Raw genomic sequence first — 21,822 nt, 5'->3', positions numbered from 1 at the left:
ATGGCAACAACTACGCAACGCTGACAGCACCACCTGCATCATGCACACAATGCTATCCACTACATCACACACATACTTCCAACAATAGGGCATGCACATGCCAACACCCACATGATGCACATGGCTACAACCACATCACGAACATGGAAACAATTTTGTTTAAACACCTGCATTGCATCACTACCATCACCTCATGGGATGGCAACTGTTGTCGATCTCCCAACCATATCCTAGTCTAGATGCACTGCCACTACCTACATGTGGCAAGATCAGTAGCAGCCACGTCCTACATATTCCCAGATCTTGACATGGCAGTTTCCCCCTACAGATCAGTGGTTCATGGGGAGGGTAGGAGATGGTGGGGTGCGGGTGGGGTGATGTGGATGGTGAGGGCGAAGAAGGGGGTAAGGGATTCATGTGACCGGCGGCTCAATTTGGGCTACAAGTCGCCGATTTTGCCATGGAAACTTAATGGATACACGTGCCCGGCGACGGCGATGGGGATGACGGGGACCAGAGGGGATGGGCGTGGAAGTCACCTGGTCGGTGGCTCGAATTGGCCTACAAATGTTCGGATCTTGCCATGGCAACTTGAGGGAGTCTCAGGCCGCCAATGGAGAGGAAGAAGGGACTGCGAGGGGTTCGGGAGGGTATCCGGATGGATGGAGGAGGGTGATGACCTCGGGTGGGACGCGCCGCGGTCAGGGTCGCGCGCTGACCAAGTCGTGCGCTGACCAGGTGCCCCGGGGGGCGCGCTGATTGGGGTCGTTCGGGGGATAAGCGATCCTGTCCGAACGTTTTCGTTCGGCTCTATCCGCTACCAGTCCGAACGGGGTCGTTCGGCACGACCACCCTATAGCCCGAACGTCAACGCGTTATTGGCGTCCTTTATTTATCTTACTTTTTCCCCAGCTTTACACATTCTACGGGCTTTTTGAATCCTTTTACGTAATATCAAGGGGAAAACAATATGTATTAAGTGTTTTTTTTTCAGGGATAGTGCCCATCTCGTCTAAGCGCACACCTAGGCATGCTTAAGCACTAGGAGTATATGCCTACGCACCCTTGTTGTGCCAGCACACATATGCTCTTCAAATATTATGATGCGTGTTTATTAAGTCAGGTTCCAGCATAACTCTCTTGGTGAAGCATACTAAATAACATAACACTTTCAGGAGATGCAACTTTACACTACTAACTACTTCCCCCATTCCTAAATATAAGCCATTTTAGAGATTCCAGTATGGACTATATACAGGACAAAATTAGTGAATCTACACTTTAAAATTCATCTATATACATCCGTATGTAGTTCGTATCGAAATCTCTAGAGGGCTTATATTTAGAAACGGAGGGAGTACTAATGGTGCAATGCAGAATCATGTGTGTGGAGCTAAAGATGATAACTCATCGCCATTTGATTTAATGACTTAACATGGCCATCACACAAAGAAGCCAACGATTAATTGCTGATTAAGTCTATGGAAACACTGAAATAAAATTATGTATGTACGAATGTGTGTGTATTTAGGGAGATTGCAAATTTGTAACAACCCTATCATGTTAAGAAGGGACAATATACATGAGAGTAGAGTCTTCAAAGGATGGACCATTATTTGAAATTCTTTGAAACACTATTTTGAAGTTTCAAAGATGATATGCATACATGTTCTCTAAGTATCTATAATTTTTCATTAATTAATATCATTATTTGTAGGCTACACAAAAAGACAAAAACCTGGCCCAAAAACAACAAAGAAATGTCCTTTTTTGGGCGGGGTAGAAAAAGTCCATTTTAATCTATGTGTTAATCTTTTGTGTGTACACCACATACGAACATATATGTTAATGAAGTTTTATACGTGTATACCACAAATTATATGCTTACGGATATTTTTTTCAGATTTTTTTAGGTGTGCAAATAGTATTTTCGCTGGAAAAATAAAATAAATGGCTCCCTCGAGGCCGTCTCCAAAATTAATGCACTTTCCACGATGATTCAGCTCGCCTATATTTGTACGATTTCAGGTTAGTGGAAATACCTATTGTAGTAACCAAACCAAATTCAATTTTAATTCCCGCAAAAAAAAATCAATTTTAATCGGGTTCTTGCGTCATAGGCGCCATGTGTCATCGTCTGGTTGGAGTGAACACCGAACACTTCTCCGTGGCGCCTTGGGACGTGTCTCCTGCCACGTAAATATCGTCACAGACGAGGCGTGCCCTAGAGCTGTCCTCCAAATCGATCTGGGCCAAGTCCATGGCTCGTCGTGCTGCGGAGGCACTGCTCGTCCTCGGGTTCCTCTTCCTACCCCTCACGGCGTCGAGCTTCCTCGTCCCAGAGAGCCCGCGCCGGTCCGGCGAGACTGGCGACGAGGTGCTCGGCATCGCACTCGGCGCAACCCACTCGTGCATTGCCGCCGTACACCGGGACGGCTCCATAAAGATCGTCCCCGACGACCAGGGCAACCGCGTCACCCCCGGGTGGGTCGCCTTCACCGACGACGGCGAGAGGCTCGTCGGCGAGGCCGCCAGGAACCAGTACGCCGCCAACCCGAACCGCACCATCTATGGCGCCAAGCGACTCCTGGGACGGCGGTTCAGCGACGCCGACCTGCAGCGGGACGTGGAGACCTTGCCGTACGCCGTCGTCGACCGGGAAGGGATGCCGTACGTCAGGGTGGACGACGTGCGGACGCTCAGACCCGAGGAGATCACGGCCGCGGTGTTCGCAGACATGATGGACAGGGCGGCGGCCCACCTGGGCAGGAAGGTCACACGGGCGGTGCTCACCGTCCCCGCCCACTACACCGACGCGCAGCTGTATGCTACCAAGGAGGCCGGCATTCTCGCCGGCCTCGACGCCCTCCGCTTGGTAAGGGAGCCCGTCACCGCCGCCATCGCCTACGGCCTCGACAAGCATAGGGGCGACGCGAGGAACATGCTGGTGTTCGACCTCGGCGGCAGCACGCTCGACGTCGCCGTGCTCACCTCGATGAAGGCGTGTTCGAGACCATGGCGAGCCGCAGCGACGCCCACCTCGGCGGCGACGACTTCGACCGCCGACTCGCGGACTACTTCGTCGAGCTGGTCCAGCGCAAGCACGGCTGGGACGTCACCGGCGACGGCAGCGCGATGCAGAGGCTGCTGCGGGAGTGCGAGCGCGCCAAACGGGCGCTGAGCGATCAGCACCATGTGCTCGTGGAGCTCAAGGCGCTGTTGGACGGCGTGGACCTGTCGGAAACGCTCACGAGGGAGCTGTTCGAGGAGCTCAACCAAGACCTCTTCTTGAAGACGATGGCCCCGTTGAAGAAGGCCCTGGCGGACGCCGAGCTGGAGAAGCGAGACATCCACGATGTCGTCCTCGTGGGCGGCAGCAGCAGGATCCCCATGGTGCAGCAGCTTGTCAAGGACTACTTCGACGGCAAGGAGCCCGTCAACGTCGACGGGATCAACCCTGACGAGGCCGTCGCCTACGGGGCCGCCGTTCAGGGGAGCTATCTGGCTGGACACCATGACGACGACGACAAGGTGTTTTGGGGTACAGTAACTTGTTCTGCCTCCCTCACCTTGACAAGATTTTTATGACGATGCGGTTAAGACTCAACTAATACAAAAAAACAAAATTTATATGCAGGGATAGTTGACGTGCCGCAGCCCGCTATTGGCATCGAAGCCGCCGACGGGGCAATGGTGAAGCTGATCCGGAGGGATGCCGGCTACCCGGCGAAGGGGATGGATGTCATCACCACTTATTGGAACAAGCGGACCACCGTTGCAATCAAGGTGTATGAGGGCGACAGAAGCGAGGTCAAGGATAACAGACTCCTCTGCCAGCTTGACCTCTCTGAAATCCCACCTGCAAGGTTAGCTAACTATTGACATACTGATCCTACATCCTACTCCGAGATCACACATACATATTGCCTATTTGTAACGCGAATTATTCATGATGGGCGCAGTATATGGAACTGGGGAAGGCGGGATATCGAGGTGACCATCCAGGTGGACGAGGCGGGCACGATCCATGCCGGGGCGACGGACAAGGCCTCCGGCAAGACGGCCAAGACCAGCTATGGTTATCATCATCGCCGGATGAGTCAGGAAGAGTTCGACGCTATGATGCGTGAAATGGACGAGTTCGCCAGGGACGGCAAAGCTAGGCTGGAGGCCTACGTGCACAGCATCAAGGAGACCCTTGTCGCCGCTGGTGGCATGGAGCTGGAGGAGAAGAAGAGGGGGGAGGTGGAGGGTGAGGTGATGGCGGTGAGCAAGTGGCTCGACGGAAACACATACACCGCCGAGGAGGGCGACTATGAGAAGAAGCTCAGTGAGTTGCAGGGCGTGTGCGACCCCGTCATCTCGGCCATGCAAACAAGGTTGGGAGATGACCTCGATGACTACGAGGATGAGCTTTAGGTCGTTGGATGGCAATGACCCTGAAAATAACAATTGTTAGCATTAATTGATTAATTAATCAATTCATTGCTTAGAGGCAGTACTAGCTAAATACCCACACATAGCCACAAAACAATCACAATGTCAATTTTACATGATAGAGGCATTAAACATAGTGTTTCTAAAGTTATTGTCTTTATTTTATTATTACAGTTTAATCGTGATTGCAATTGGTTGCCATGTCTCATACTCTCTTTTTTCAATAAAAGGGTCAACGCGATACAATTGAAAAAGATTATACCCGACATTCCAGATAAAAGGGTCAACGCGATGAAACGGCAGACATGCATGCATTTCATTGATCAAAAGTAGAATTGTAGTCACTTGTTCGTTCGTCAGAATGGACCAGTAGACCTAGGAGATTAAAATTACTATGCAATAAAAACATTATGCTCTCACACTTGGCACTACACTCCACTTGGTAGAAGGCTCGCAGCACTTGCGCCTGGTCAGAATGGCATTTCTAAAAGTACAGAAATAACATGCGAGCATCTGTGTTGCATTTTGTTTGAGAAAACACAGAAAAATAGAAATAATATTGTGCCTTAAGTTTTTTTTTATAAAAATTGTAACTTTTTTATTGTGACTTTTTGTTTTGTTTTGATGGGACTTTTTTTATTGTGACTTTTCGTTTGTTTTTTTAGGGAAAGCGAACGTAAGGCTTGTGCGCTGGAACTACACACGCCTCAAGGCCTCATGCTCTTGGGGCCGCCCCGTGTAGAACGCTAGAGGCGAGTCGCATGTTAGTAGGCGACATTTGGACGCACCCAACAACAACACCCAGCAGACGGAAGAAGCCCAAGTGCGGCTAGAGAATGATTTGGCCCAAACTGTTTCGTCGCAGGCATGCGTCGAACTGAGTGCCCCTCTACTGCAATACAGAGCATGAAAGAAACTGTCTCACTGCTGAATGGAATCGTGTCACTTTCATCGAAACACGACTGTGCGCAAGATGACGACGCCGTGGTCAAATTGAGGCTGAATTGCTTTGAATAGAAGCGGACTCCCTACGTTAGTTAGGTGAAACGGTGCGTCCATGCATAGCTCCGGGCTGTATCGCCATTTGCAATAGCATGCATGGAGCTCGTTCCATCCAATTGGAGATGAACCAATGTATGGATCGTGCGTGTGGACGTGTGTTCCTGTTTACTCCCGTAGTAGAGTACATGTTAGCTCTTTTGTGGTGCAAAGTGAAATTTGTGTTGGGTTTAATTACCCCCATGTTAGTTGCGGGAGAGGAGACACATCATGAATTTAAAGGCGAAGGTATCCTCTCCCGTAAGGTTATTCTTTTGACGTGATGATTCAAAACCTCTTAAACATGTGTTGCTCTTTAGTTAGGCATGATAGTAGGACGAAATGCTCGTGTAGCGGGGCTATGAGCCTAGAACGCATAACACAGGTTTGCCGGTCCGGGGTCGCTTGACAAAAAAGCATGTTAAGTTTATTTACAATTGAAAACCCTAACAATCTTATATTCTCTCAAAGCAGGTTCACGACCACACCTGTACCTAAAAAACAATTATGAAGAATATATTACTCCATTATTACGTGGTGAACCACTTGGCAAGAGTGGTAAGCTATATCAAAATAAAACAATGAACATTATTATGAGATGTTGTATGCCATTACTGATTCGCAGATATATGTTTCTCTCTCCCAGAGGCACTTAACGGATACATGATAAGGCCAAGGCAGACCACGTAAAATTATCGAGTACATGATATGCCTGCAAAGTCATATTGTGCGGTTCCGTCATGTACCGGTAGATCCTAGACCGGCCGTTTACTCCGCGATTCGTGTTAGTGCTGGCCCACGTCCTTGTATATCATATGTATTGTGCCTGCAAAACTGCCCGTATTTGTAATATGCGAGGAAAGTGGCCGGAACCCGCCAACCACTTTTGGTCAGTTTTTCATTTACTCAACCGCACTTACCGGGACCTGCCTCCTTCACTCCGATTCCCCCCTTCTCTTCCTTCTTCCTCCAGCACTTGGCACTACTCTCCACTTTGTAGAAGTCTAGCGCCTGGTCAGAATGGCATTTCTAAAAGTACCGAAATAATATGTGAACATCTGTGTTGTATTTTGTTTGAAGAAAAGACAGAAAAATAGAAATAAAATTGTGCCTTAAGTTATTTAGATAAAAATTGCAAGATTTTTTATTGTGACTTAACGTGCTGCTCGTTTGTTCTTGAGCGAAAGCGATCGTGAGACTTGTGCGCTCGAACTAGGCATGCCTCAAGGCCTCATGCTGCTGGGCCGGCCCATATAGAATGCTGGAGGTGAGTCGCATGTAGTAGGCGACATTTAGATGCACCCAACAACAACACCGAGCGAACGGAAGAAGCCCAAATGGCGTGCGGCTAGAGGATGATTTGGCCCAAACTATTTCCTCGCAGGCCTGCGTCTGAACCAAGTACCTCTAGAGCATGAAAGAAACTGGCACTGCTGAATTGCATCGTGTCACTTTCATCGAACACAACCTGTGTGCAAGATGATGCGCTGTGGTCAAAGCGAGGCTGAATTAACTTGGACAGAAGCGGACTCCCTACTACTCACTCCGTCTCAAAATAAATGTCTCAAACATAGTAAAACTTTATACTATAATAGTGTAAAGTTGAGACACTTATTTTGGGACGAAGTGAGTATTAGTTAGACCAAATGGCGCGTCCATGCGTAGCTCCAGGCTCGGGCTGTATCACCATGTGCAATAGCATCCATGGAGCTCGTTCCATGTAGTTGGAGATGAACCTATGTATGGTGCATGTGGACGTATGCGCCTGTTTACTCCGGTAGTAGAGTGCAGGTTAGCTCTTTTACGGTGCAAAGTGAAATTTGTGTTGGGGTTTAATTACCCCCACGTTAGCTGCGGGAGAGGAGACACATCATGAATTTAAAGGCGATGGTATCCTCTCCTGTAAGGTTATTCTTTTGACGTGATCGATGATTCAAAACCTCTTATAAAACATATGTTGCTCTTCAGCTAGGCCTGACCGTAGGACGAAATGCTCATGTAGCCGGGCTATGAGGCTATGACGCAATAACACTTGTTTTGCCGGCCCGGAGTCGCTTGACAAAAAAAGCATGTTAAGTTTATTTACAATTGAAAAGCCTAACAATCTTATATTCCCTCAAAGCAGGTTCACGACCACAGCTATACCTAAAAAAATGATGAAGAATATATTACTCCATTATTATGAGATGAACCACTTGGCAAGAGTGGTAAGCTATATCAAAAAACAATGAACATTATTATGAGATGCTGTATGCCATTATTGATTCGCAGACATACGTTCCTCTCTCCCACGGGCACCTAACGGATACATGATAAGGCCAAGGCAGATCACGGGAAATTATTCGAATACATGATAAGCCCTATTGCCGGAAAAAAAATGCAGGGCTGGTGTTGGCCGTAGCGATTTAAGCACTCTGACCCTTCTAAAAAATCGGCGGCTTTGTCCGTATACGTATCCCCTATCCAACATCTAGCTGGCCACACGACGGGGCTGGGCAGATCGTGGATGCCGGGTCGACGTCGATCGTCAGCCATCATAGACCAATCGACCATCTGTTTTGGATGCTTGCTAGACTAATCAGACATAAAATTTGGATGCTTTCTCCCAACTGGGAGACGGGGACTGATGTGCAGCTGCACGTGAGCTAAAATTTTCCCTATAAATATGCATGAAATACTGCATTATCTTGCAAGCCACAACCACAGCCAGATAACAAGTGCAGGTAGCACGGATAGCTCTGGACTTGTAGCTTACCATGGCCATGGGTTCTGCTTCTTGCATTTCTCTGGTGGTGCTCGTGGCTCTGGCCACGGCGGCGTCGGGGCAGCTGTCATCGACGTTCTACGACACGTCGTGCCCCAGGGCTCTGGCCACCATCAAGAGCGGCGTGGCGGCCGCCGTGAGCAGCGACCCCCGCATGGGTGCCTCCCTGCTCAGGCTGCACTTCCACGACTGCTTTGTCCAAGCAAGTTTCACATAATATATCGGCTCTTTTTTCCTTAACTAACTTTCTTGAACTGCCCGGATTTCCGGATTTAACAAAAATTGTACCGTGAACTAATATGTTTATGTTGGCTACAGGGCTGTGATGCATCTGTTCTGCTGTCTGGCATGGAACAAAACGCGGGTCCGAACGTGGGGTCGCTGAGGGGCTTCAGCGTCATCGACAGCATCAAGACCCAGCTGGAGAGTATATGCAAGCAGACCGTCTCCTGCGCCGACATCCTCACCGTCGCCGCCCGCGACTCCGTTGTTGCCGTAAGAACATCTTAGTACTATATTCAGTTTCATATATAATCGATGCTACGTAAAGCTAGTACTCCAGTGCTCAATTTCTTGCTTGGTCCGCATGCAGCTTGGAGGGCCGTCATGGACTGTTCCACTCGGGAGACGGGACTCCACCACCGCAAGCGCCTCGCTGGCGAACAGTGACCTCCCTGGCCCAGGCTCTAGCCGGTCACAGCTCGAGGCTGCGTTCCTCAAGAAGAACCTTAACACGGTCGACATGGTCGCGCTCTCAGGCGCGCACACCATCGGGAAGGCCCAGTGCTCCAACTTCCGGAATCGGATCTACGGCGGTGACACCAACATCAACACTGCCTTCGCCACGTCTCTCAAGGCCAACTGCCCCCAGTCCGGCGGCAACAGCAACCTGGCGAACCTGGACACAACGACGCCCAACGCGTTCGACAACGCCTACTACACCAACCTCCTGTCACAGAAAGGGCTCCTGCACTCGGACCAGGTGCTCTTCAATAACGACACCACCGACAACACCGTCCGCAACTTCGCGTCCAACGCCGCGGCCTTCAGCAGCGCCTTCACGACGGCCATGATTAAGATGGGAAACATCGCGCCGCTCACCGGGACGCAGGGCCAGATCAGGCTCAGCTGCTCCAAGGTGAACTCGTGATGGACGTATGCGTCGGCAGCACGACACGTGAATGAATAAGGCCACAAAAACAGTGGCCAGTACCACTTATCATACCAGCACTTGAATCGTGTAGTTTCAAAGCATGTGCAGCAGCAAATCATGCATGCATCAACGTATGTAACGACGGTTGAATCCTCAATTTCTCATGCAAAAGGCAAGGAGAATTACTATCAATCCTACCTTATTACACTCGTACACGGAATGAAGATGTAAACTCCTCTTGTGAAATTGGGCGTGAAGTGGCCGTGCTCGATTATTGTACGAGAATACTTATTTTCAACGTTAGGAGAAAATTACACGAAATCGTGCATATGTGCTGCGCTCCCCGAATCCTATATACCACCCACTGCGTATAACATATCTTCGCAGCTGCTGCCCGGTCCAATAGGCGTGACACCCCCCCCCCCCCTCTTTTTTTATTTTCCCCTGTTTCTCTTAATTCTCATAAAAGAAATCACTTTTCCCATTTTTCACTTTTTAGGAGGAAATATGTACGAATTCTCTAAGAGATAACAAGAGCATATAATATAGCACACATGACAAATTTTCTCAAATGCATGCATGAATTTATTTATTTTGGCATACTTTCACTTATCCAAATTATATTGTATATAAGTTTTTTTAGTAGTCAAACTTTATAAAAAATTACTAAGCACATAAATTATTTTAGCGACAATAATAATACCAGATCAAGACCATTAGATTTAGGACACGAATAGCCAGTGAACGTTTTGCTGTGGGGCATGGCAATTGCGAATGTTTTCCATAGGAAATTATTCGAAAGAAAATGGCAATTTCTTCAAACACATGGCAACTTGTGGCAAATAGAGGATTTTGCTGAGAAATTGCCGTGTTTTTGTTTGAATGGATTGCTATGCTCCCAACACATAACTTGTCATTTGGTTTTGCCATACATTTCCAGCGAATGTTCGCTGGATAACATTACCCGAGATTTATCATCAAATATATTCTTAATATGGTATACATGCATCATTGTAAATATTCATACATTTTCTATAAACTATGTCAAAGTTTCCAAAGATTGACTTTCGTAAACGAATTATATGCACTGAATTTAGCATGAAGGGAGTACGTGAATATATTTTTATTCTAAAATACATAATCATTTTTTTTGTAAACACATATTTGATCATACAACTTCATGAGACAAATGATAATGTCGGCGGCAGCACTCTCGACGTCAGTGTGCTCAGCCTCAAGGAGGGCATGTTGGATGTCCTAATGACCCGCAGCGACGTGCACCTCAGTGGTGACGACTTCGACCGGCAACTCGCGGGTTACTTTGTTGAGCTGATCCAGCGGACACTACTAGGAAAAAGGCTACTAGTAGCGCAGGTAAATTTGCTACTAGTGGCGCGGGTAAATTGGCTACTAGTGGCGCGTGAAAGGAGGCTCCTTAAAAGCGGCCGGCGAGAAGACGAGTTGGGAGAGGTGGAAGGAGGCGCGGGTTAGGGCGCCGGCATCCCTGTCACCGTCGTTTGGGGGCGGAGGAGGCATCTGCGGTGTGGGCAAGATTGGTTGGGGGAGGGGCGGCAGAGGGGGAGGGGCAAGGGACAGGGGAGATAACCCACGCATAGGTTGCAGTGCGGTGCGGTGCCACTAGTTGTAGCGCGGGCCACGGGTGCTTCGCTGCTGCTAAAGTGGGGTACATTAGCTAATCCCGTCAATTTATAGTAGTGGCGTGGGAATTGCAGCCCGCGCTACTACTAGAAAATAGTAGTAGTGCGGCTTTTATACCCCTCGCTACTACTATAAGCTGTCCTGGGGGATATTTAGTAGTAGCGCAGGAATGGTAGACCCGCACTACTACTATTTTTTAGTAGTAGCACACTGTTTTTACCCGCGCTACTGCTATTTCTCTATCTATAAGCTCTTTCCTAGTAGTGGGAAGCACGGGTCGGGACATCACCGGTGACGGCCACGCGATGCAGAGGCTGCTGCTGGAATGTGAGCGCGCCAAACGGGCGCTGAGCGACCATGACCAGCACCAGGTGGGCGTGGAGGTCAAGGGCCTGTTGAACGATGTCCACCTCTCGGAGACGCTCACCAGGGCGTTGTTCGAGGAGCTCAACAAAGACCGCTTCTAGAAGACGATGGCTCCGTTGAAGAAAGCCCTGACGGACGCCGAGCTGGAGAAGGGAGACATCCACGATGTCGTCCTCGTGGGCGGTGGCAGCAGGATCCCCATGGTGCAGCAGCTTTGTCAAGAACTACTTCGACGGTAAGGAGCCCGTCAACGTCGACGGGATCAACCCTACCAAGGCCGTCGCCTATGGGGCCGCGGTTCTGGGGAGCCACCTGATCAGGCACCACCCTGAGGATTTAGGAAATTATTCGGAAGAAAATGGCAATTGCTTCACAAACACATGGCAACTTGTGGCAAATAGAGGATTTTGATGTGAAATTGCCGTGTTTGTTTGAAAGGATTGCCATGCTCCCAACACATAAATTGCCGTTTGGTTTTGCCGTACACTCCCGGCGAACGTTCGCTGGATAACATTACCCGAGATTTATCATGAAATATATTCCTAATATGGTAGATATTCAGCATTGTAAATATTCATACATTTTCTATAAAGTATGTCAAAGTTTCCAAAGGTTGACTTTTGAAAACAAATTATATGCATTGAATTTAGCATGGAGGGAGTACGTGAATATATTTTTATTCTAAAATACATAACCATGTTTTTGTAAACACATATTTGATCATACAACTTCATGAAAACAATGATAATATGAAAAAAATGATCATTTGGCGAAAGAGGAGGTGAGTCAATACATGCAACCCTTTGGTTGTGAAGTGGGATTCCTACCGTTCAAGTACCTCAGGATTCCGATTCGTCATCGCAAGCTCACCAACAAGGAATACAAAAATATCGAAGACCTCTTCGAAAAGAAGCTTAGTAAATTATTTAGAAAAATAAATTCTAGTGTATTTTTGAAAGTTTTTTTAAAGAAGCTCGCCAACTTTTTTTGACATACTTTCACCTATCCAAATTATAGTGTATGTAAGTTTTTTCATTAGTCAAACTTTCTAAAAATTGACTAAGCAAATAAATTATTTAACCAACATTATTCATCATTATTTGTTTTGTCACTATTACTTCACTTATTATTTGATTTTTCACAAAAATATTACATATTGCTTCTGTTTCATTTTTATTTTAATTGCTATATTTAACATTATTATTTAACTAATTTCATTTAAAATTCAGATAGTTTTATATAAATATTTGTGCGAATGTGAAAAAAAATCTTAGAAGTTGTAAATATTTTTTGTCAAACACATGAATATTTTATTCTAAAATACATAATCAGTTTCTTCAGAGAGGTGGACTTTTTTTATAGTCCTGAACGTTGTTTTGAAGTACATGAACGTTTCAAAATTAGTTAAAAGATAGTTTTGCATATGAAAAAATTACACATGAAACTGTCCAATTCTACCAAAAAAACTCACTAGTAGCATGGACATTTATTTAGTATACACGAACTGAAAATTTTTCAGTGAAAAAATCTAGTTTCTCCGTCAGTGACATGTGACAGAATGTGTAACACACCTACATAACAACTGAGTTTATTCGATGTTGAAATATTTCTTCATATGGGTCAAGGTTAATGCATCATTTTTCGCAAAAAAAGGTTAATGCATCATCATTAACTAGATGGGATGATGATTTTGTTGTGGCCGTAAAGATTTCAAGAAACATTGTAGATTGAGGAACAGTACATGAGCTAAAAAATTGTTTATGGCGATTGCTACCTAGATTTAAAAATAATTATTATTTCATCAAATCTGTTTGGGTTTCTTCCACCCGTAAAGGAATCATGAAGAATTGGTTATCTTTGCAGTGCGAGGTTCCCTCTTTGGGACGCGAATACAAAAACTCATGAAGAGTTTTGTACTAGGAAAACAAAGGTTCTCTTCAAGATTAAGGCTTCCAATTAAAAACAGACTCGGTGAAGGTTGAGCTTCGGGCTTCCATTCGGAGAGTGGGGTTCAGTTTATTTTCTTCCATCGGTTGATTCAGACAAGGACCACCATGGAATTCGTATCAAGTTGACCGATCGTCTGGCGACATGGTTCTGGGTTGACAATCTCAATCTATACCGGAGGTTACACTCATCAAGGGTCAACGACACACCCATTTTGCTGTTGTGCACGTACCTAGTTAATAAACATCGTTATCCCACTCTCGCATGTATGCGTCGACCCATTGCACGACTATCATATACGCCCATTCTTACAATTGTCGATTATGGTTGCTAACATTGCAGCACGTTGTCTAGATCAGTGACGGCAATCCACCCTTAATTTATGTTGTTTTTCACTACTACAACACCGAGGCATCGTAGAGCACATGGTATGAAGCAAGACCCTACCTGTCTCGTCTCCTCACCCTCCGTCGGCATCTCCCCTGTCACTTGCGGCCCTTCCTCAATATCATGTGCTTTTGGGAGGCCAGCACCGTCGTTACATCGACCTTCCTCTTTGCGCTACAAGATGTCGTCATTGTTCTAAGAGTTAGAAGGTTAAGTTAGACCAAAACAAAGTTGATGGTTGTATAAAATACTCAACTACAAGTAGATAGACTTAGGCGTGAGCAACCCGGCAGTCGAACCGGCTTGGCCTCACTTTCCTCTCAGAAGCTCGGAAAAGGCTATGAAATGATTGTTTTTTAGATCTTTCCTAAAATATGCTTAAAAGGTATAGTTATTCATTTTTCCTTCCTGGGACCAATTATTTAAAATAAAAAATAGCCTTTCTTTGTGATAAGACAACACCGGGCTAAGCCCTGGCTTGGCATTTTTAGGTTGGGCTTTTGCGAACCCGATCCAAAAACCTAGCCTCACCTGGGGTATGTTATGCTATACAACCCATGGCGCCTTGGCCACGCCTTCCCAGCGTTTGGATTGAACTACCGATGGATGATTTGTTTATTGCTATGGGATTGGTAAATCTCACGCGACTGGTACTTAACCAAGTCTCAGTCGATGTTATATTCGTCTGCTCCATCATTGCACTTGATGTTATTGCTAAGCCTAGCCTTGATTGATCCATGTATGGTCACCTGGTGTTAGAGAACAGATAGCTACTTGAAGGTCGTGACCCAGCTGCTGAATTGTCCGTGTTGGCCGAAGGCGACGGGAGCGCAAGATGACTGCGCACCGGTCAAAACGAAGTGAATCGCCTTGGAATAACGCTGACTCCCCACACTACTATTCGCACGTAAGGCCAAAAGGTTGGTGTGCGCGCACACATGGCTCCAGGCGTCCGCTAGCATGGAGGTGATGAAAAAAGAGAGATCGTTCAATGTTTTGCCGATTTTTGCGTGATAAACGCCAAGAGAGATCGCTCAAGTTGGCCCTGTTGCAAGGAAAATGCAGGTGTTGGTGTTGGCGGTAGCGGCTCAAGCTGGAAGCTGCCACGAATACGCCAAGAGAAATCGCTCAAGCTGGAAGCTCGCAGTATACCCGATGGATCGAACGGGAGTCAGAGACTAACGTTGGACTAATGTGACCTAAATTTTGGATGAGCTATCGCTAGTCGGAGACTGGGAGCGATCTGAAGGTGCACGTGAGCTAAATCTTTGGCTATAAATATGCATGCTATGCACCACTCTCTTGCACAAGCCACTAAGCCACCACCACTCCACCAGTAAGAACTAAGAAGTGCAGGTAGCTAGTAAGCTGGCGTAGCTTTGCTCTTGCACCTAGCTACTAACCATGGCCGCCTCCGCCTCTTGCCTTTCTCTTGTGGTGCTAGTGGCTCTGGCCACGGTGGCGTCGGCGCAGCTGTCGCCGACGTTCTACGACACGTCATGCCCCAGGGCCCTGGCCACCATCAAGAGCGGCGTCATGGCCGCCGTGAGCAGCGACACCCGCATGGGCGCGTCGCTGCTCCGGCTGCACTTCCACGACTGCTTCGTCCAAGTAAGTGGGCCACATGCATAGCCTGATAGCCGTTACATACACTGTTTTGTTTTGCTTTTGCTTGCAATAAACACTATACGTATGTGATGTGCAGGGCTGTGACGCGTCTGTTCTACTGTCTGGCATGGAACAAAACGCTCTCCCCAACAACGGGTCGCTGCGGGGCTTCGAAGTCATCGACAGCATCAAGACGCAGATCGAGGCCATCTGCAGCCAGACCGTCTCCTGCGCCGACATCCTCACCGTCGCCGCCCGTGACTCCGTCGTCGCCGTAAGATCATCATACGATCATGTTACATCACTGGCTGGATGCTCGGCATCTCTTAGGCCATATCGTTAACCGTTTGTTTGCTTTTTTGTTTCGTACCCTTCGCGCGCAGCTTGGAGGGCCGTCATGGACAGTCCCTCTGGGGAGAAGAGATTCCCTAGATGCAAACGTGCCGGAGGCAAACAGCGACCTCCCAGGCCCTACATCTAGCCGGACAGATCTTGAGGACGCGTTCCGCAAGAAGAACCTGACAACGGTCGACATGGTGGCTCTCTCGGGCGCGCACACCATCGGCCAGGCGCAGTGCGGGACCTTCAAGGACAGGATCTACAATGAGACTAACATCGACACGACCTTCGCCACATCTCTCCGGCCCAACTGCCCCCGGTCCAACGGCGACAACAACCTGGCGAACCTGGACACGACGACGGCCAACACGTTCGACAACGTCTACTACACCAACCTCATGTCACAGAAGGGGCTCCTGCATTCTGACCAGGTGCTCTTCAACAACGACACCACCGACAACACCGTCCGGAACTTCGCGTCCAACCCGGCGGCGTTCAGCAGCGCCTTCACGACGGCCATGATCAAGATGGGCAACATCGCACCCAAGACGGGGACGCAGGGGCAGATCAGGCTCAGCTGCTCCAGGGTGAACTCGTGATTGACAGACGAGTTACGCACTGCCTACGAGCCAGCACGACACGTGAATGAATAAGGCCACAGAACCAGTGGCCAATATAAATACCAGCTCTAGAAAACGTGTATTTTATGTACGAGCAGCAGCAAATCATGCATGCATCTACACATATACATGTAACGATCGAATTCCCACTTTCTCATGCAAAGGCATGGAGAATTACTATTAATCCTAGTTATACGTGTATACATATATAATGAGATACTCCTTTTACATTTGGCATGACGTCGTAACACTTGTATACATAGTGAAGATATACACTTCTCTTTCGAAATTTGGCATTAGGTAGCCGTGCTCGATTATTTAAGGAGAAACCTTTTTTTTCAACGTTAGGAGAAAACTCGAGAATGTGAACTATGGTATGCTCTGCGCTCCCCTATTCCTATATATTACCCACTGCAGAAGATAGAAGCGCTTCTGTTGCTGCTGGACCGATCCATAGGTGCAATTTTTTTTTTCATTTTTCCCGTGTTCTTTCTTCTCTGTTCTTCTCAATTTCTCCCACCACTTTCCCTTTTCCTTTTTGTTTGTTAGGGTAAAAATGTAAATTTTTCCAAAATTACACGAAAACCTGTCTTGAAAAGATTAATATACTTTCTTTCTTGCCAAATTATAATGCAGATAAGTTTTATCAAGAGCCAAACTTTTTAAACATTGACCAAATTCATATAAAACTATCGACAATTACACACCAAAGGATTTGTCATGAAATATATTTTTGTATGGTATGTATCCGGTATTGTAAATGTTCATATTTTCCTATAACTCAGTCCAAGTTTGAATTTTGAAAACAAATATATGCACCACAATTTTGCGAGGAGGGAGTATATGAATATTTTCTCTCTTTAGTGAGCCATTTTAAAATATGAGTTGCCCATGTTTTAAAATTCCGTAAAAGTTTATTTATAGTTACATGAATTTTCATTATATTTATAAATTCTCTCCATTAATAAAATTAGTTTCATTTAAAATCTATTAATAGATAACCAGTGACTACTTTTGTAAAATATATATGAATTACTCGGCCCAGAGTGGTCAGCCTACCCTCACACGGTATCAACGTTTCCCCAAATTTTGCAAACCTTCTCTCTCAAATATTTTTTCTTGCAAACCGCACTGCACAAGAATCCTCTGTCCTACATAGTTAGGCCGGTCTAGTATCAGGTCTTTTTTATTTTAATTTTCTTTACTCCTCCTTTTTGCTTTTTCGCTATTTACTCCACTTATTGATTATATTTTTTAAAATATTTGATATTGATTTGTCTCTTTTAAAGTTTGTAGTAATTATATAAAATGATCTCCTTTAAAATTTGTAGTAATTATATAAAAAAAGATTTTGCATGTAAACCATTTTTAGAGATCATAAATATTTGTTTTCAAATATATTGAGATATGTTGAATTTATATAGTCATGAATGCTAGATTTGAAATACATGAAATTTTAAAATTAGTAAAAGCTAGTTTTTCGTACAAAAAAGAATTACGCAAAGAAATCGTCCAATTTTGCTCCACGCTCTCATGAAGGTTATCTATGAGGTTCAGGTTTCTATTGAAAACAAACTCGCGTGAATGTTGAGTTCCACACATCTATTCGGATAGTGGGTTTAGGATCACCCCGGTCGAACAAGAAGGATCAGCATTGAAGTTGTATCGTGTAGACAAATTGTAATCAAAGCTAGGTCCCTCAAAGGGGCTAGGCCACACTATGGAGTAGTTACCGAACAAGGTCAAAACAATAATGTTGTTTGACTCTCGCAAGTGTACGTTAACCTGTTATTTCGCTGCCATATACGCCCATTGTTACAAATGCCGATTGTGACGCTTGCTAGCATTATGGCACCTCGGTCAGATCAACGACAAATATCCACCCCAATTTACATTGTTTTCACTAGAACAACATTGAGGCATCCTGGAGCACCTGCTAATTAGAAACACGACCCTACCTCATCACGTCTCCTCACCCTCCTCAGTGCCCTCTCTCTTCCCACTTGCAGCCCTTCCTCACTGTCCCATGGAGGTAAATGCACTATGAGAGGTCATGCGCGGTTATGAAAGTTGATGAGGGTAACCTAGGCCAAAATAGATTTTGAAGATATGCGGGAAAACTGAAAATAGTTATACGTAGGGTAAAAAGAACAGGAGGAGTACGAAGAGGAGTCTACGTCTTGTCCCCCAAAGTGGTGCTGTGCTACACAGAGTTGCAGGCTTGAGCCGCACTATGATCATTAGGCCTCTTCTGTCCTCCGTAGCTATACTTGGGGTGTCAAGGGACCATAACTCCTCGAGTGGTTCTTTTGTCAGGTAAAGCGTCGATGCAATTATGTCTAATATGATGCGGCAGCCGAAAGCAAATATTGTGAAGAAAAATGAGGTGAAAGAAACGAACAAGTAGCTCCGTGATGTGAAAAATGAACTCGTCAAGACAAAGGGATGCATACATAGACCCAACGACCGTGCGAAAAAGTTGTATCCAACTAAGCAGATTTTTTTTTGGAGTTGAGTTGTTCAGCTCAACGAAGATGATTTTAAAAAAAAGGTAGTATTACGATTTGTTTTCCACACCACGCCACGTTTCAGGGCCCACGCCAGCTTTTACATAGACCCGGCGATTGTGCGAAAAGAAGTTGTATCCAACTAAGCAGATTTTTTCTTTGAGTTGAGTTGTTCAGCTTAACTAGGCAGATTTCGATAAAAGATAGTATTTCATTTTGTTTTTCACACCACGTTTCAGGACCCCTCATAAATCACTAAAATAGTGTGCTAAAACGTCTTATAAAAGTTTACAAAGGTAGTAGAAAACCTTTCCTAAATGGAGTAAAAGCTGGCAGGGAGAAAATTAAATTTACTCATATTTCTATGCTATATATATTACGTCTAGTTGCAAAACAAAGCTTGAGGACCATCGAGAGCTTGCCATCGAGAACATAGTCCTAGAAATTAAACTGGCCGACATGTCCAGCTTGGCTGCTTGGGACAAGCAAGAACTGCCGTAATACCTTTTGTCCAAATCTGCCAACGAGCAGCTGTATGAAAGTGGTCTCTTTGGTAATCATGCAAGTAGGTATACCAAGAGCAGGGAATTGGTTTTAGCAAGCCGAACCTAAAAAAAAAGACTTTAGCATGGTGCCGAGCACCATTAAAAAAGAGAAGATTTGTCGTACATACTGTACTCAATTACCCAACTCCAAAAAACCATTTCCGTGGTGTTGATCTGGCCTTACCGCCAGCGGTGTTGGGTTTTGCGCGTAAGTTTCACATCCAACCCTGGGCAAGATTATGCATATGGTTGGCGTTCCTATCCAGCGACGCTCTGGTGATATACGCCCTCGCCGTGCTCTTGAACCGCCCGACGCTGCAGCAGGACTTCCCCCCTCAAGACATTGGCACGCATGACCTGCAGGTGTTTTGGGCACCAATCCTGCTGATTGACCTCACCGGCCAGCCAATGATGACGGCCTACAACATCGAAGACAACGAGCTGTGGGGCCGGACCCTCTTAACCACGCCGTTTCAGGTCAGTACTTCAGCTTATGGGTTGCAGATAGAACTTGATTTAGTGTTGGCGACTGCTGGGCGCCGGCGCACCGGCCAAAATTTCGGCCGGTCGGCCCCCAGCCGTAGGATTAGCTACAGATTAGGCCACCTCCAACCGTTAATTTCGTCCCATCATCTTATCCCCTTCGCGTCTGGCTCTGCGTTAACAGTCAACTTTCATCCATGGCGGACTACGCGCTCGCCGTTGTGGGTGCTCGTCCTTGGCTGCCCGTGCTTGCCGGCCAATGGCGCACCAGCGCTCGTCGCTCCCGGCCGCCCGTGCTCGCCGGCCATCTGCTCTCCTTCAACAGGTCGTCGTCGTCGCAAGCAGGCCTGCTGCGTCCGATTCAGTACAGAGACGTCGTTGTCCGAAGCATCATGTGGTCGTTTGTAGCTTCACCGTCGTGGTAATGGCAACCTCGGCCGCCGGTTCCAGCATCCCGAGCTGCCCGTGGTAATAACTCCGATGACGTCGTGTGGCCATTCAAAGCCGGTGCTCGCTCCAACAAAAATAGATGCGAGATGTAGCAAATTATGTTGCTGGACGCAGCTCCGTTGCGTCGACGCTCGACTAGTTCCAGCAAATAAACATGCCGCCGGTAGCAAATTTATGCACTATTTGTAGCATTTTTCCGCCATGTTTGCCACTTTGCAGCTCTGTCGCGCCGACGGTCAATTGATTCCAGCAAAAAACGATGTTGTATGTAGCAAAACTAATTTGTTGGTTCCAGCAAAAGAGATGGATCCAGCAAAAAATCAAAAAGAGGAGTTGGTAGCAAAAAATCAAAGACAGTGGCAGCAAAAAACAAGGACGGTGGTAGCAAAAAATTGTAACTGGTTTCAGTAAAACGAGATGGATCCAACAAAAAAACAAAAATTGAAAACATGATTGTAGCAAAGAACATATACGGTGGTAGCAAAAATTGAAGTTGGTTCCAGCAAAAAACAACACCTATTACAAAGCATAGAAAAAAGTTACTGATTCCAGCAAAACAAAAACCCACTTGTAGCAAAATTTGCTGCTGATTGCAGCTCCCTCCGAGCCGGTTCCAGCATCTCATCCGCACACTTGGTTTGGAGCTTGCACTACGGCGTGGTAGCAGCAGCGGCTAGTCGTCGTCGCCAGCATCAACACCGGTGTGGTCCGGGGGGTTGGCGAAGGAGCAGAGACACAATGAACCCCCAGGGCAGAAAAAAGGGGAAGTGGGTGCTGCATGTGGCGCTGGGACCGAGGAGCTGCCATGGCGGAGGAGCACCAACTACTTGACGAGCCGCCATGGCTGGCCGGAATAGCTTGTCACCGGTGGGGGATGGGAGGGGTGGCAAGCACCTACAGATGGAGGGAGAGGGGGAGCGGAGCTCGTGGACCAGAGGACGATGCGTGTGCATGAGTAAGCGGTGCGGACCGGCCGAAAACTTAGCCGGTCGACCGTGTGTAAACGTTTCCCTTTAGTGTTATGCTTTTTTTAGGTAAATACACTTGTGGTGTCTGAACTTGTCCCGTATGGTTTGGTTTGATGCTAAAGTTGAAACACTCCCTCCGTTTCGAATTAGTTGTCTCATATTTGTCTAGATACGTAGACACGATTTAGTGTTAGATACATTCGTATTTAGACAAATAAAAGACAATCAATTTGGTACAGAGGTAACATGTCTTTTAAGTGCCTATAAACCTGACTTAACATCACGGTGCTTTCTTCATTCGTAGCCGTCAACAGGGCCGGCCCTGGCGTATGGCCGGAGAGGCGACCGCCTAGGGCCCCAGCCTGGGAGGGGTCCATGATCTGGTATATGTAAGCACAATTCGTCGAAATCATTAAATTTTTTTTAAGCATAGTACAGACACAAGCGTTCATATACATATGGATACACTCACCTCTATGAATGCACACATGCACATTCTATCCCTATGAGCACCTTCGAAAGTCACCGTAGGCACCCCGTCATCGACGGGA

The 21,822-nt window shown here is 46.6% G+C and overlaps 3 protein-coding genes across 3 annotated transcripts; all 3 read left to right on the top strand.

Moving 5' to 3' along the window:
* The first annotated feature begins 2,246 nt into the window (after window positions 1-2,246).
* LOC123048713 (heat shock 70 kDa protein BIP5-like) lies at window positions 2,247-4,616 on the top strand. The gene is made up of 4 exons (XM_044471755.1): window positions 2,247-2,875; window positions 2,926-3,541; window positions 3,638-3,866; window positions 3,963-4,616. Exons 1-4 carry the CDS (start codon window positions 2,261-2,263, stop codon window positions 4,417-4,419), a joined length of 1,917 nt encoding a protein of 638 aa, XP_044327690.1. The 5' UTR covers window positions 2,247-2,260; the 3' UTR covers window positions 4,420-4,616.
* Window positions 4,617-8,165: 3,549 nt separating this feature from the next.
* On the top strand, window positions 8,166-9,584 carry LOC100192164 (peroxidase-like). The gene is made up of 3 exons (XM_044474477.1): window positions 8,166-8,441; window positions 8,558-8,734; window positions 8,832-9,584. Exons 1-3 carry the CDS (start codon window positions 8,232-8,234, stop codon window positions 9,387-9,389), a joined length of 945 nt encoding a protein of 314 aa, XP_044330412.1. The 5' UTR covers window positions 8,166-8,231; the 3' UTR covers window positions 9,390-9,584.
* Window positions 9,585-15,071: 5,487 nt separating this feature from the next.
* LOC123051567 (peroxidase 1) lies at window positions 15,072-16,607 on the top strand. The gene is made up of 3 exons (XM_044474478.1): window positions 15,072-15,362; window positions 15,457-15,633; window positions 15,743-16,607. Exons 1-3 carry the CDS (start codon window positions 15,156-15,158, stop codon window positions 16,295-16,297), a joined length of 939 nt encoding a protein of 312 aa, XP_044330413.1. The 5' UTR covers window positions 15,072-15,155; the 3' UTR covers window positions 16,298-16,607.
* Window positions 16,608-21,822: the final 5,215 nt, after the last annotated feature.

This window comes from Triticum aestivum, chromosome 2D, assembly GCF_018294505.1.
Source record: "Triticum aestivum cultivar Chinese Spring chromosome 2D, IWGSC CS RefSeq v2.1, whole genome shotgun sequence".
In the NCBI taxonomy this organism is placed as follows: domain Eukaryota; kingdom Viridiplantae; phylum Streptophyta; class Magnoliopsida; order Poales; family Poaceae; genus Triticum; species Triticum aestivum.
The sequence above is the reverse complement of the archived record's forward strand: the minus strand, read 5'-3'. Positions and strand labels throughout refer to the sequence as shown.